At 35.6% G+C, this 13,480-nt stretch overlaps 1 protein-coding gene and 1 pseudogene across 4 annotated transcripts in view; one reads left to right on the top strand and one right to left on the bottom strand.

The window, feature by feature from the left end:
* Positions 1-13,480, top strand: part of SEPTIN7 (septin 7) — a 118,162-nt gene that overhangs the window by 57,704 nt on the left and 46,978 nt on the right. For all 4 annotated transcript variants that reach the window (XM_019418149.2, XM_053898156.1, XM_053898158.1 and 1 more), the window contains one exon: positions 10,189-10,295. In XM_019418149.2, coding sequence (XP_019273694.1) covers positions 10,189-10,295 — 107 coding nt within the window. The remainder of the gene's footprint in view (positions 1-10,188; positions 10,296-13,480) is intronic.
* On the bottom strand, positions 8,428-8,956 carry LOC128775659 (peptidyl-prolyl cis-trans isomerase A-like; annotated as a pseudogene).

Raw genomic sequence — 13,480 nt, forward strand, 5'->3', positions numbered from 1 at the left:
AAGATCCACGTGGGAAGTAAGCAGCCTAAAATAGAAATGTTAACAATTATAGAAACTTAAAAGTTGGTTTCACTTGGTATTAATGAAACAATTTCAAATTTGATTTTTTTGGTGTGTGATCATATATTTTAAAGTAGCCATTTCTGAGGGAATTAGTTTTATTGACAAATCATGTTTGTGAAGAAGAGGAATAAAACCTCGATTTGGACTTTGATGGGAAGTTTTCTGAATTTAAAACCTGAGTATTACTGTATGAAAAAATGTATACTAGATGCTGATTTGTATTTCTTTTAATCCTTACTCCCAATAAGTAGTATTCTCTTCATTTGGCTGATAAGCATACTGAGCCAAGAGATTGCCTACAGGGGTAAATGTTGCATGCACATCCGTTAAGTGGAAAATTTAGGATTTTTTTTAACCTGTATATTTCTAAAGTTTTTTGAAGTTTATCTTAATTTAAACCCTGGGAAACTTCTGTACCTTAATCACTAGGTAAAAATGTTTGGAATTAAAACCACTTTTCTGTGAATATCTGTTTGTAGATAGATTTCTTTTCCCAGATACTTAAGCCAGCTTTATTACTGTGGGGAAACTTGGAAGAAAGGTTGGGTGAACTTTAGTCTAAGTCATCATACCTAAATGTTTCATTATCTTAGGCAAGTCACTTAATATCTCTGAGGTCTTTTTCCTCAATGGTAAATAACTATCTCAAAAAGTTGTTTGGCAAGTACAATAAAGAAGACTGCCTTAAGGAAAGATAATTAAACTGAATGGGGGAAATTGAGATATATTAACTCATTTACTATATATTAAAAAGAAAAACCCACCCCATTTTTTTCTGAGGGTCAGAGGACTTATTCTTACTCTTTCGTAGGCTTTCATATTTTTACATTTCTAGGTACTGGACACAACAATATTGCCAGAATCTTTGATGCCCTGCATTTGAGAATGCTGTTTCTTCTTTATGTTTATCCTACATTCTTTCTCTTTTTCTAAAACATGTCCCCCAATTTTTTTTTCAATCATCTTTATAACTTTTTTCATCTGTGTTCATAATTTAAATTTAGTGCACTCAAAGGATCCTCATACACAGTATCATGCAATTCTTCATGAATCTTAGGAGTTTTCTTCAGCTTTAACTGGTACAACTTTTTGGAGAAAGTATCCTGTTTATCAAAATTGAAAATATACATATTCTTTGAATCCAAAATCTAATTTCTGGGAGTTTATGTGACAAATAGAAATAGCAGTATACAAAGATATAATTTGCAAGTTAACAGTACTTAAAGATATATATAGATACTTATTTTTATAGCATTATTTATAGGAACAAAAAAAAAAACGATCTTGCATGTGCATTAAAAGGAAGGGATGAATAAATTATGGCTATAGTGTGGAGTATTGGACACTTACTAAGTTAAGGTAGCTCAACATGTTTTGATTGAAAAGGATGGCCATGATATGTTACATTTTTAAAAAGGAAATTACAGGGGCGCCTGGGTGGCTCAGTCAGTTAAGCATTAGACTTCAGCTTGGGTCATGATCTCAGAGCTCGTGAGTGAGCCCCGCGTCGGGCTCTGTTCTGAAAGCTCAGAACCTGGAGCCTGCTTCAGATTCTGTGTTTGTCTCTGTCTAGCCCCCACCCCCCCCCACTCTCGCTCTGTCTCTGTCTCCTTCAAAAATAAACAAACATTAAAAAAAAATTTTTTAAAGGAAATTACAGTATAATATGCATGTAATGAGTTAATTTTTATCTGTGTATTTAACCCATTCATATATATACATTCATGTTTACCCATGTGAAAGAGAAAGCATGGAAAATACACATTGAACTGATAACAGGTTATTTTGCGAATTGCAGGAATTATTTGGAAGATATTTAAGGAAAAACTACATTTACTTTTTATTGTTGAATTTATACAGACATTAGGAGCATTTAAAATGTAATAGTTGAGGTGTGCCTGGGTGGCTCAGTCGGTTAAGCGTCCAACTTCAGCTCAGGTCATGATCTCACAGTCCGTGAGTTCAAGCCCTGCGTCAGGCTATGTGCTGACAGCTCAGAGCCTGGAGCCTGCTTCAGATTCTGTGTCTCCCTCATTCTCTGCCCCTTCCCTGCTCATGCTCTCTCTCTCTCTGTCTCAAAAATAAATAAAAACATTAAAAAAATTTTTTTTTAATGTAATAGTTGAGGGGCGCCTGGGTGACTCAGTAGGTTAAGCATCCGACTTTGGCTCAGGTCATGATCTCACAGGTCTTGAGTTCGAGCCCTGTGTTGGGCTCTGGCCTGGAGCCTGCTTCAGATTGTGTGTCTCCGCCTCTCTCTGCCCCTTCCCCACTTGACTCTCTCTCTCTATCAAAAATAAATATTAAAATGTAATAGTTGAACTATAAAATAGGTTAAAAAGTATATATACACATATGTGTATACCTAACACATACATATATGTACACATGCATGTATTACTCTTAATATTAAAACTCGAAACATGGAAGTGGGACTTCAACAATCATTAACTCATGCCATTGGCCCCATGCTACTGTTAGTGGCATTAAGTTCTTTCACACTGTTGTGCAGCTATCACCAACCACTGTTGATCTCTAGAACTTTTTCATCAGCCCAAACTGAAACTCCACATGCATTAAATAATAACTCTTCATTCTTCCTAGTCCCCACTAACCACTATTCTACTTTCTGTCTCTATGAATTTGACTGTTCTAGGTACCTCATGTAAGTGGAGTCATACAATAGTTATCCATTTGTGTCTCACCGATTTCTCTTACTATGATGTGTTCAATGTTTATCCGTGTTGTAGTATATATCAGAATTTCATTCCTTTTTTTTTTTAAATTTTTTTTCAACGTTTTTTATTTATTTTTGGGACAGAGAGAGACAGAGCATGAATGGGGGAGGGGCAGAGAGAGAGGGAGACACAGAATCGGAAACAGGCTCCAGGCTCCGAGCCATCAGCCCAGAGCCTGACGTGGGGCTCGAACTCACGGACCGCGAGATCGTGACCTGGCTGAAGTCGGACGCTTAACCGACTGCGCCACCCAGGCGCCCCTGAATTTCATTCCTTTTTAAGGGCAAATAATATTTCATTGTATACATATATATACTTTGTTTATCCACTTATCCATTGATGGACATTTGGGTTTCCACTTTTTGATTATTGTGAATAATTAACGGTGCACATTGGTGTACAAATGTTCAGTTCTCTGCTTTCAGTTATTCTGGATATATAATAGAATTGTTGGGTCATATATGGTAATCATATGTTTAAATTTTTGATGGATTATCATACCATTTTCCACATTGGCTGTGCCATTTAACATTCTCACCAGAATGCCTTAGGGCTTCAATTTGTACATCCTCACTAATACTTTTTTTCTGTTTTTTTGTGTTGTTTTTGTTTTTGTTAATAGCCATTGTAATGGATGTGAAATGATACTATTGTGGTTTTGATTTCCATTTCCCTGATGACTAGTAATGTTGAGCATCTCTTAATGTGTTTATTGGCCTTTAGTATATTGTCTTTGGAGAAATGTCTAGTCAAGACCTTTGCCCATTTTAAAATTGGATTTTTTTTGTATTTGAATTGTAGGAGTTTTATGTACTGTGAATATTAATCCCTTATCACACTTATGATATGCAAATATCTCCTATGGCTTATCTGATAGTTCCCTTTGATGCACAGAGGTTTAAATTTTGATGGTCAGTTTGTTTTTCTTTTGTTGCATGTCTTGATTCAAGGAAAAGTTCAAAAAATCATTGCCAAATCCAATGTCTTGTGTGTTTGTCCAGCTTTGGTATCAGGGTAATGCTGGCCAAATAGAATGAGTTTGTAAATGTTCTCTCTTCAGTTTTTTGGGAGAGTGTGAGGACGATTGGCGTTACTTCTGATATAAATGTGTTGTAGGGTTCACTAATGATGCCATTTGGTGTAAGGGCTTTTCTTTTTGAGGGAGGTTTTTGATTACTGATTCAGTTTACTGGTTATAGGTCTGTTCAGATTTTCTGTTTCTTTATGAGTTAGTCTTGGTTGTATATTTCTAATCTGTGCATTTCATCTAGGTTATCTAGTTTTTTGGCAGACAGTTGTTCATAGTATTTTTTTTTTTTAATTTTTTTTAATGTTTATTTTTGTGAGAGAGAAAGACAGAGCCTGAGCAGAGGAGGGGCACAGAGAGAGGGAGACACAGAATGGTAAGCAGACTCCAGGCTCTGAGCTGTCAGCACAGAGCCCAATGCGGGGCTCAAACCTATGAACCATAAGATCATGACCTGAGCCGAAATCAGACGCTCAACCGACTGAGCCACCCAGGCACCCCATAGTATTCTTATAATCCTTTTTATTTTGTAAACCACACTTCCTTTTCTGATTTTGGTAACTTGCGTTGTCTTTCATTTATTTTCAATCAGTCCAGCTAAAGCTTTGTTAATTTTGTTGATCTTCACCAAGAACCAACTTTTGGGTTTGTTGAGTTTTCTCTGTATTTCTATTATTTATTTGATTTGATTTATTTGACTGTTAATTTCAAATCTATTTTTGTGTGTTTACAGTTATAAATTCTCCTTAGCACTGATTTTTTCTGTATCCCTTAAGTTTTGGTATGTTGTTTTCATTTTCTTTTGTTTCATAGTATTTTCTAATTTCCCTTGTGATTTCTATTATCCATTAGTTTGAGTGTTGTTTAATTTTCACCTATTTGTTAATTTTTCCATTTTCCTTCTATTTGTGACTTCTAGTTTCATTCCATTGTGATGGGCAAAGATACTTTGAGTGCAGTCTTTTTAAATGTATTAAGACTTGTTTGGTTTTATGTTCAGTCTTGGAACATGTTTCATGTGCACTTGAGGAAAATGTGTGTTCTGATGTTGGGTGTGATGTTTTGTCTATTTTTCAGGTCCATTTGTTTTATAGTGTTGCTCAAATGCTCTGTTTATTTATCTTCTGTCTGGTCCTTCTTTTTTTTTTTTTTTTTTTCCCTTTGTGTTTATTTTTGAGAGAGAGAGAGACAGAGGAGGAGGGGAAGGACAGAGAGAGGGAGACACAGAATCCGAAGCAGGTTCCAGGCTCCGAGCTGTCAGCACAGAGCCTGACATGGGGCTCGAACCCATGAACTGTGAGATCATAAGCTGAGCCAAAGTTGGACCCTTAACTGTCTGAGCCACCCAGGCACCCCTGTCTGGTCCTTCTATCCATTACTGAAAGTGAAGTATTGAAGTCTCCAACTAGTATTGTAAACTATTTTCCCTTTCAATTTTGTCAGTGTTTGCTTCATATATTTTGGTGTTTGGTGTATATATGTTTATAATTCTAATGTTGACTTTGTGAGTTTACCTTTTTATCAATGTATAATATCCTTTCTTTTTGTAACATTTTTTGACTTAAGTCTGTTTTGTCTGATATGAGTATAGTCACCTCACTTTTTGGTTACTGCTTACACAGAATATATTTATTAAACTTTTACTTTCACCTGTGCATGTGTGTATCTTACAGGTAGCATATTGTTCAATCATGTTTTTTAAGCAATTTTGGCAGTATGCCTTTGGAGAGTTTAATCCACTTGTTAAGTAACTACTGATAATGAAGAACTGAACTTTTGTCATTTTATTGTTTTTTTCCTGTCTTACAGCTTTCGTATATTCATTTCCTCATTTACTACCTTCTTTTGTGTTCAGTGGATTTTTTTGTAGTGCCACATAAATTCTTTCTCATTTCCTTTTTTTTTTTTTTTTTGTATATTCTATAGATATTTCCCTTGTGGCTATAGAGATTATATATAGCATCCTGTTATAATAATTTAATTTGAATTTATACCAACTTAATTTTATTTGTATACTTAAACTACTCATAGATAGCCCTTCTCTCACTCTTTATTATTGATGTCACAAACTATGTCTTTAAACGTTGTGTACTCATTACCATAGATTTACAATTATTTTTTATTCATTTGTCTTTTAAATTTTACATAAAATGAAATGGAATTACAAACCAAAATTACGATTAATACTGGTTTGTATATTTGATCATGCATTTACCTTTACTGGAGATTTTTATATCTTCATTTGGCTCTGAGTTACTGTCTAGGGTCCTTTCCTTTTTACCTGAAGGACTCCCTTCTGCATTTCTTGTAGAGCGTGAAATTAATGAATTTCCTCAGTTTTTGTTTATCTGGGAATATTTTCATTTCTACTTCGGTTTCTTTTTTTTTTTTTTTTTTAACCTTTATTATTGAGAGACAGAGAGACACAGAACGTGAGCAGGGGAGGGGGAGACATAGAATCCGAAGCAGGCTCCAGGCTCTGAGCTGTCAGCACAGAGCCTGACGCCGGGCTTGAACTCAAACTGCGAGATCATGACCTAAGCTGAAGTTGGTCGCTCAACCAACTGAGCCACCCAGGCGCGCCCCTCTTCAGTTTCTAAGCACAGTTTTGCCAGATACAGAATTCTCAATTGACAGTTGTATTATCACACTGCCATCAGGCCTTCAAGTTTTCTACTGAGAAATTGGCTAAAATCTTACTGGGGATTCCTTCTATGTGTTATGTTGCTTCTCTCTTGCTGTTTTTAGGATTCTCTGTCCTTGGCTTTCATCAGTTTGTCTCAGCGTTGGTCATCATGTGTTTATCCTGCTATGAGTTTGTTGAGATTCTTGGATTTGTAGTTTTATGCCTTTCATCAAATTTGGAAAAATTTTTGTTTTTTTTCCCCCTCCATTATCTCTGATCTTTTCTCATTCTTTCTTTTTTTAATGTTTATTTTTGAGAGAAAGAGAGAGCATAAGCAGGGGAGGGTCAGAGAGAGAGGTGGGGGAGGGAGGATCCGAAGCAGGCTCTGCACTGATAGATCCTGATGCAGAGTTCAAACTCAAGAACTGTGAGATCATGACCTCAGCTGAAGTCAGATGCTTAACCAAGAGAGCCACCCTGGCACCCCTCGTTCTTCTTCCTGAAACTCCCATGACTGGTCCATAGATCTTGTCCCATGAATCCTTTAAGCTGTGTTTACTTCTTTTTTCTTTCTTTTCCTTAGACTCAGTCATTTTATTTGTCCTGTCTTCAAGTTTTCAGATTCTTTCTTCAGCCTGCTTAATTCTGGTATTGAACCTCATTAGTGAATTTCTCAATTCAATTATTGTATTTTTCAGCTCCAGAATTTTTGTTCAGTTCCTTTTTACAATTTCTTGATTTGTAAAGTCCTTGTCTAGGTAAAGCCAATATTTGTGCTGCTTCAGGCATGGTTCCTGGGAATGTGTTTTGTTCCTTTCTCTGGGCTTTGTTTTTTCTTCTTCTTTGCATGCCTTGTGCTTTTTGTTGTTGAAAATGTGCATTTGGAGAAACAGTCACCTTCCCAGTCTTTGCAGACTGGCTATATGTCAGGGCATTCATCTGATGATTAGCTGGGCATGTTCTGAGCCTAGAGATCAGCTTTCACTTAAAGTTTGGCCTGGACCTATTTGTGGTTTCTCAATTCCCTCTGTGTACATGGCTGCTTTTAATTTCTGAATTGTCCAAAGTGTCTCACTCTAGCAGATCCTCAGGGCCTTAAGTAGTCTATCTGTACACCCATAATTTTCTGCTCTAGGTACCCATGGGTTTGTAGTCCCCTTTCAACTTTCAGCATTGGAGTCCAGTGCTTCTTCCACCTAAAATTGCAATTAGATGAGACAGGGACCAGACCCTCTGGCAGACCCTGGAGAGGTTAGAATGTTTTAAGTAAAGTTGGTTCTATGCCTTCTGGTTTGAGGGAAGGATGTCGAACTGTGCTGCTATCTCCTTGAGACCCAGACGTACCATATAGAGAAAAAAGCAAGAACAGATGAAAGTGACATGAACTTTACTATTCATGGCATTGTATCGACTGGGCATTTATTTGCTTGGTTGCCGTAAATCTTTGACTTTTTCCAGAGCTCCTGTAGGATTAATTAATCCAGTTTCTGTGAGGGTTTGGAACTTCTTAGTCGTTTTGCTGATGCCAGTCAAGAATGCTTTTTAAATTATAAAAGTAAAATAAAGTTAGTGAAGGAAATTTAAAGCACAGAGAAATGTAGAAAGCTAAGAAAAAAATCTTAACTGCAACCACTATTAACATTTCGATGTGTTGCCTTTCAGGCTTTTTTCCCCCCCTTCATCTTTACTTTCATTTTGTCCTACTTCCTCTTGTTCCTCTACCCCTTACCACCAAATAAATTAAATAAATAAATAAATAAATAAATAAAGTCTAAACATAGTTTTAGTACAGTGTTAATTTTTTAATATAGTGTACTTTTACATTTAACATCCCAAAACATTTATACAAGTACTCATTTCTCATTTATGCTTCTAAATAAGAAAAGTGTTTTATATATATATATATATATATATATATATATATATATATATATGTATGTATGTATATATATTCTTAATAAAACATAAGTTTATTAGATTTGTCCATAGTCAGCAGTGGTGATCTTGCTGGTCTTATCATTCGTGGACCCAAAGGGTTTCATGGCTTCCACAACATTCATATCCTCTTTCACCTTGCCAAAGGCTTGCCATCCAACCACTTGCCATCCAACATGCTTGCCATCCAACCACTCAGTATTGGCAGTGCAGATGAAAAACTGGGAAGTGTTTGCGTTGGGTCTAGCACTTGCCATGGATAAGATGCCAGGACCCATGTGCTTCAAGGTGAAATTTTCATCATCAAATTTCTCCCCCTAGATGGACTTGCCACCAGTGCCATTATGGCATAGAAAGTCACCATCCTGGCACATACATCCTAGAATAATCCTGTGAAAGCAGGGACCTTTATAACCAAATCCTTTCTCTCCAGTGCTCAGAGCATGTAAGTTCTCTGCTGTCTTTGGTACTTTATCTGCAAACAGCTCGAAAGAGATGGCAGCCCAAGGGTTTGCCGTCCATCGCAATGTCAGAGAACACAGTGGGGTTGACCATCGCTGGGCAATTCAGGTAGCTCTAGGGCAGCAGTGTCTACAAGGCCTAGATATTTCCAATTTTCCTCATGTGCTTGGGTTTTATTCGAGTCTTTACTCCTTTATTCAGTATATGAGTTAAGAAAGAAGCGGTTATGAAGAACCTACAATTTTTTTTCCTTTGTCTTAGAAATTTCTGCAATTTTTACATCTAGAAAAAAATGACATCCCTTCATTCATGTGACATCCCCTCATTCATATGACATCCCCTCATTGTTGTAAGCCCCAACAACCAGAATGAATCTTACCTTTCTTGAGAGTCATTATAAAACTGTCAACCTAGACAGAAATAGTAAGGTTAATATTTTGACATCAGTTATTTAGGCTAAAGGTGCCTATTAAACTAACTGCTAGATTCTTTAACTTGTGCTGTATTCATGGATAATTATAGTATTATTTTTTAATTTATTTAACCTTGTATTATGTATATCTTGAAGTTATTTATATTTTTGTAAAAATTAACTGTATATTTGGTGTGTTATACCAAACTTGACATGGACAGTCAAGGGAGCATATGTCAATCATAGTGGAAGTTGTGTCCTACCTTCCTCCATTCCTGCCTCCTACCTCAATCAGAAGTACTATAAAAAAGTCATTACCTAGGATGTTTTTGGAATATGGTTTACGGAAAGGTACCCCTTACACTTAGGCTGATTGATGTATGAGTGAATAAATTGGAAATACTTTTTGTGGGTCCCTTTTATGTTAAGATACATTGTGATTAAGTTTTCTTTTTATTAACAGATTTCTACTTTTTATAGGTGTATGATTTATTTTTGGGTCATTAATTAATTATTGACTTAATAAATGTTTACACCTAACTTCTTTTATGCTTTATTGTACTGAAGCAGCAATATATAATCCAACTTGAATGTTTCTTTCATGACTAGCTTTTGGTGTCTAGGAATATGTTACTGTTAAAAGTGGAGAATATTGTATTAGATAAATTACTTTTAAAGAACACAGATTGTAGAATTACAGATCTAAAAAGAATCCTTGGAAACTTTAGTCTACTTTGATAGAGAACAAAATGAAGACAAAGAACTTATTCTAATTGGGAGTCTTTATAGTATGTTTTCTAACATTACTTCTTTGTTCCACCAAGAACTGCTTGCTTAAAGCAAGTTTGATTATAGTATTGGTTGAATATTTAAGGTTGATAAAGTGACTGAATTTAACACATTTCCTCCCCACCATTTCTTTTAGGTGAATCTGGACTGGGGAAGTCAACATTAATCAACTCATTATTCCTCACAGATTTATATTCTCCAGAGTATCCAGGTCCATCTCATAGAATAAAAAAGACTGTACAGGTATGTATGCTATAATTGATGATAAGCTGGAGTAATAGTAACACACTCAAAACACATGCTATAACTTTTATTATGCTTCCCTAGAGATAGGTTTTATATTTGGTCTCAGCCGATATAAAGTGGTAAATATGATGGTTGGTTAAAAGGAGAGAGAGTGAGCACAGGTAATTAGAGAAATTGTCTTGATTAGACCTTCTAAATTTGTCCCTAGGAGTCTCCTAGAGATTATACTGGGATGTAGTAAATAACACCCTAGAGTTATGCTGTCCAGCATGGTAGCTACTTGCCATATTTAGCTATTTTGAGTTTGAATAAAATTAATTAAAATTTAAAATTCAGTTTCTTAGTTACGCCAGCCACATTTCAAGTACTCAATAGACATATGTGGCAGGTGGTTACCATTTTCGGAAATATAGGTGTATTTCCACTGTTGCATAATGTTCTGTTGGACAGTGTAGAGAAAACATGATTTGTGGAGAAGCCATTATTATTTAATATAGTGTTCTGTATTAGTGGCATAGTACCTCATGATAGATGAATGGCAGTAGCAATTTGTTATGTCGTACTTCACAGTCTTTAATGTGCATTCAGGTCACCTTGGGGAGCTTGTTAAATTTAGTCCCTGTGTTAGTAGGTTTGAGGTGGACTGAGATTTTGCATTTCTGACAAAATCTTAGGTGATGCTGATACTGCTGACCCGTAGACCACACTTCATATGATAGAATAATCTAGGCTCCAGATCTGTACTGTTCAGTACAGTAGCCAGTAGCCACATGTGCTTGTTGAGCTCTTAAAATGTAGATAGTCCAAATGGAGATGTTATGCAGTATAAAATACATCCCAGGTTTTGACAGTTTAGTATGTAAAAAAGAATATAAAGGATCCCATTAATAATTGTTTATATTGTTTACATTTTGCAATGATAATATTTTGGTTATATTAAAGTACATTAATTTCACTTGTTATTTTTAAAATGGCTCCTGAAAGTTTTAAGTTACTTACACAGCTCACATTACATTTTTGTTGGACAGCACTCCTCTAAACTATTGAGTGAAGAAATTGTTGGTGGATTGATGGCAGTAGTAATACATAACACATAAGCAAAGAGGAAAGGAGTGAACAATTCTGGCTGGAGCAGGCTTTATTAAGGCTGGGGCTGGATTTGAAGGATTGGTAGTGATTAGCCTAATGCATAAGGTGGAAAGACAGCCTAGAATTTCTGGATAGAAACTCATGTATATCAAACTATAAGATGCAGTTTAGTAATTAGATCCCTAAGAAGTAATTCTGTGAAGTGAATCTTCTGTTTCTTTTTTTTTTTTTTACAGTTTTTCTCTGTTTCAAGATTTTTTTTCTGTATCCTTCCTAGAGCTTGAAATTTCACATTACTTACAAAGATGTGTTCTGAAAACTTGACACTAAATTGTTTATTTATTTGATGATCAGTGTTGGCCATTTCAAGCCTGAGCAAGAAGAGAAACTTTTAATTTAGGTGTTTAAACTCAAGATAAAGAAACTGTGTATGTAGAAATGTTAAAGGAGCCCCTCAGTGTAGATTCCTAAGTTCAAGACTATTTAGTCTAAAATATGTTGGATCTTAATGCTCATGTACCTGCCAGTAGTGTTTTTGGTAATTCCTGCTGGTGAGGAAATTTTTTGAATCCTCTTTGTAGTTCTGGCGTGTTATGTAATGCCAGGTTCACATTAGTAAGTCATTAACGTCTTCCAGGTACTATTCCAAGCAATTTAGGTGCATTAACTTATTTAATTCTTACAACGACTTTAAGAGGTAAGTAGTAGTATTACCCCCATTGTATAAATGTGGAAATTTAGGTATGGATATGGCCATATCCCCGAGATCACGTAGTTAGAGTGACAGAACTAGGGTACAAATCTAAACAGTCTGGTTTAGTATGTATCCTATCAAGCTATGCTGTCCCTATACTACTGATACTTAGTACATGCTGGTTTCATAGGTTAACCAGTTCTTAACAGGTCAGTTAGCTTTCCTTTACTGCATCTCCCTTTTTAATAATGTTTCATCCAGCAAATTGTCAGGTGTTTTTTTTTTTTATTTTTTCACCTTTTTCTCTAAAAATCTTACATAAGGAAATAGCTTTCCCAATTAGGCAATTTAGACAAAATTATTTGATCAGAGGGGCACCTGGGTGGCTCAGTCGGTTGAGCATCTAACTCGTGATTTCGGCTCAGGTCATGGTCCCAGGGTTGTAGGATCGAGCCCCGCATTAGACCCTGTGCTGAGACTGGAGCTTGCTTTAGATTCTCTCTGTTCCTCTCTCTCTGCCCTTCCCCTGCTCACGTGTGTGTTCTGTCTCTCAAAAAAATGATTTGATCAGTGAAGTCCTCTCTTCATCATAATTATTAATATATGAAAGTAGTTAAAATAACATAGAAAATGCCTCTATAAGCTATAAGGCTGATTCATCTGATGCTAACTGGTAAGGGATACTTAAGAGAAGGGATTTTTTGTTTTTTACGTTTTAAATCTCAAATGGTACACCCATAATGTTTGCTGTTACTTGTAAGGTTTGAATTTGCAGTCTGGACGCCGGAGGGTATTGACTTCCCTTTAAATTTTAGGCTTGAAATTCCAATAAACTACTGGTGGGTGGTTGATTGAAGCCAATCAACTCATGAAAATTTTGTGCCTTACCATGTTTTATTTTACTTTGTTTAATAAAGAGAGAAGAACAGTATTTTAGCTTGCTTGATTCATAATGCAGTGATTTTTGCCAGTGTCTGAACAGATGAAAGTATCAGCATTTGCAATCTCAGAAATTCATCACATAGAAAGAAATCTAGCTTGTCATACTCTGTAGTGAAGTATTTGCTCAAATAGTGAGAAATTGCTTGTGATGTAGTTATGACTGTGCTTATTCTGTAATGGTCCACATATTGCAAAATGGATATTAAATAGGATTCATTGTCAAACTGTCATCAGTGATTCTCCTTATTGTAAGACTGAATATTTTTTCTTTTTCCTTTTTATTATATCTTCTCAGTTTTATGCAGTGAGCATGCTTTTATAATTTTTTTAAAAAATGCCTTTCAGAAAAGAATATAATACCAAAAGATAAAAAGTAGCTCTGGGGAATAAGATTCATATTAAGAATTTGTTCTCAGTCAGTTCAGCACAATCTCTCCCCTAAAAGTTCTTATGCCAA

The sequence above is a fragment of the Panthera pardus genome, unplaced genomic scaffold (genome assembly GCF_024362965.1).
Source record: "Panthera pardus isolate Hobbes unplaced genomic scaffold, ASM2436296v1 HiC_scaffold_8, whole genome shotgun sequence".
NCBI lineage: Eukaryota > Metazoa > Chordata > Mammalia > Carnivora > Felidae > Panthera > Panthera pardus.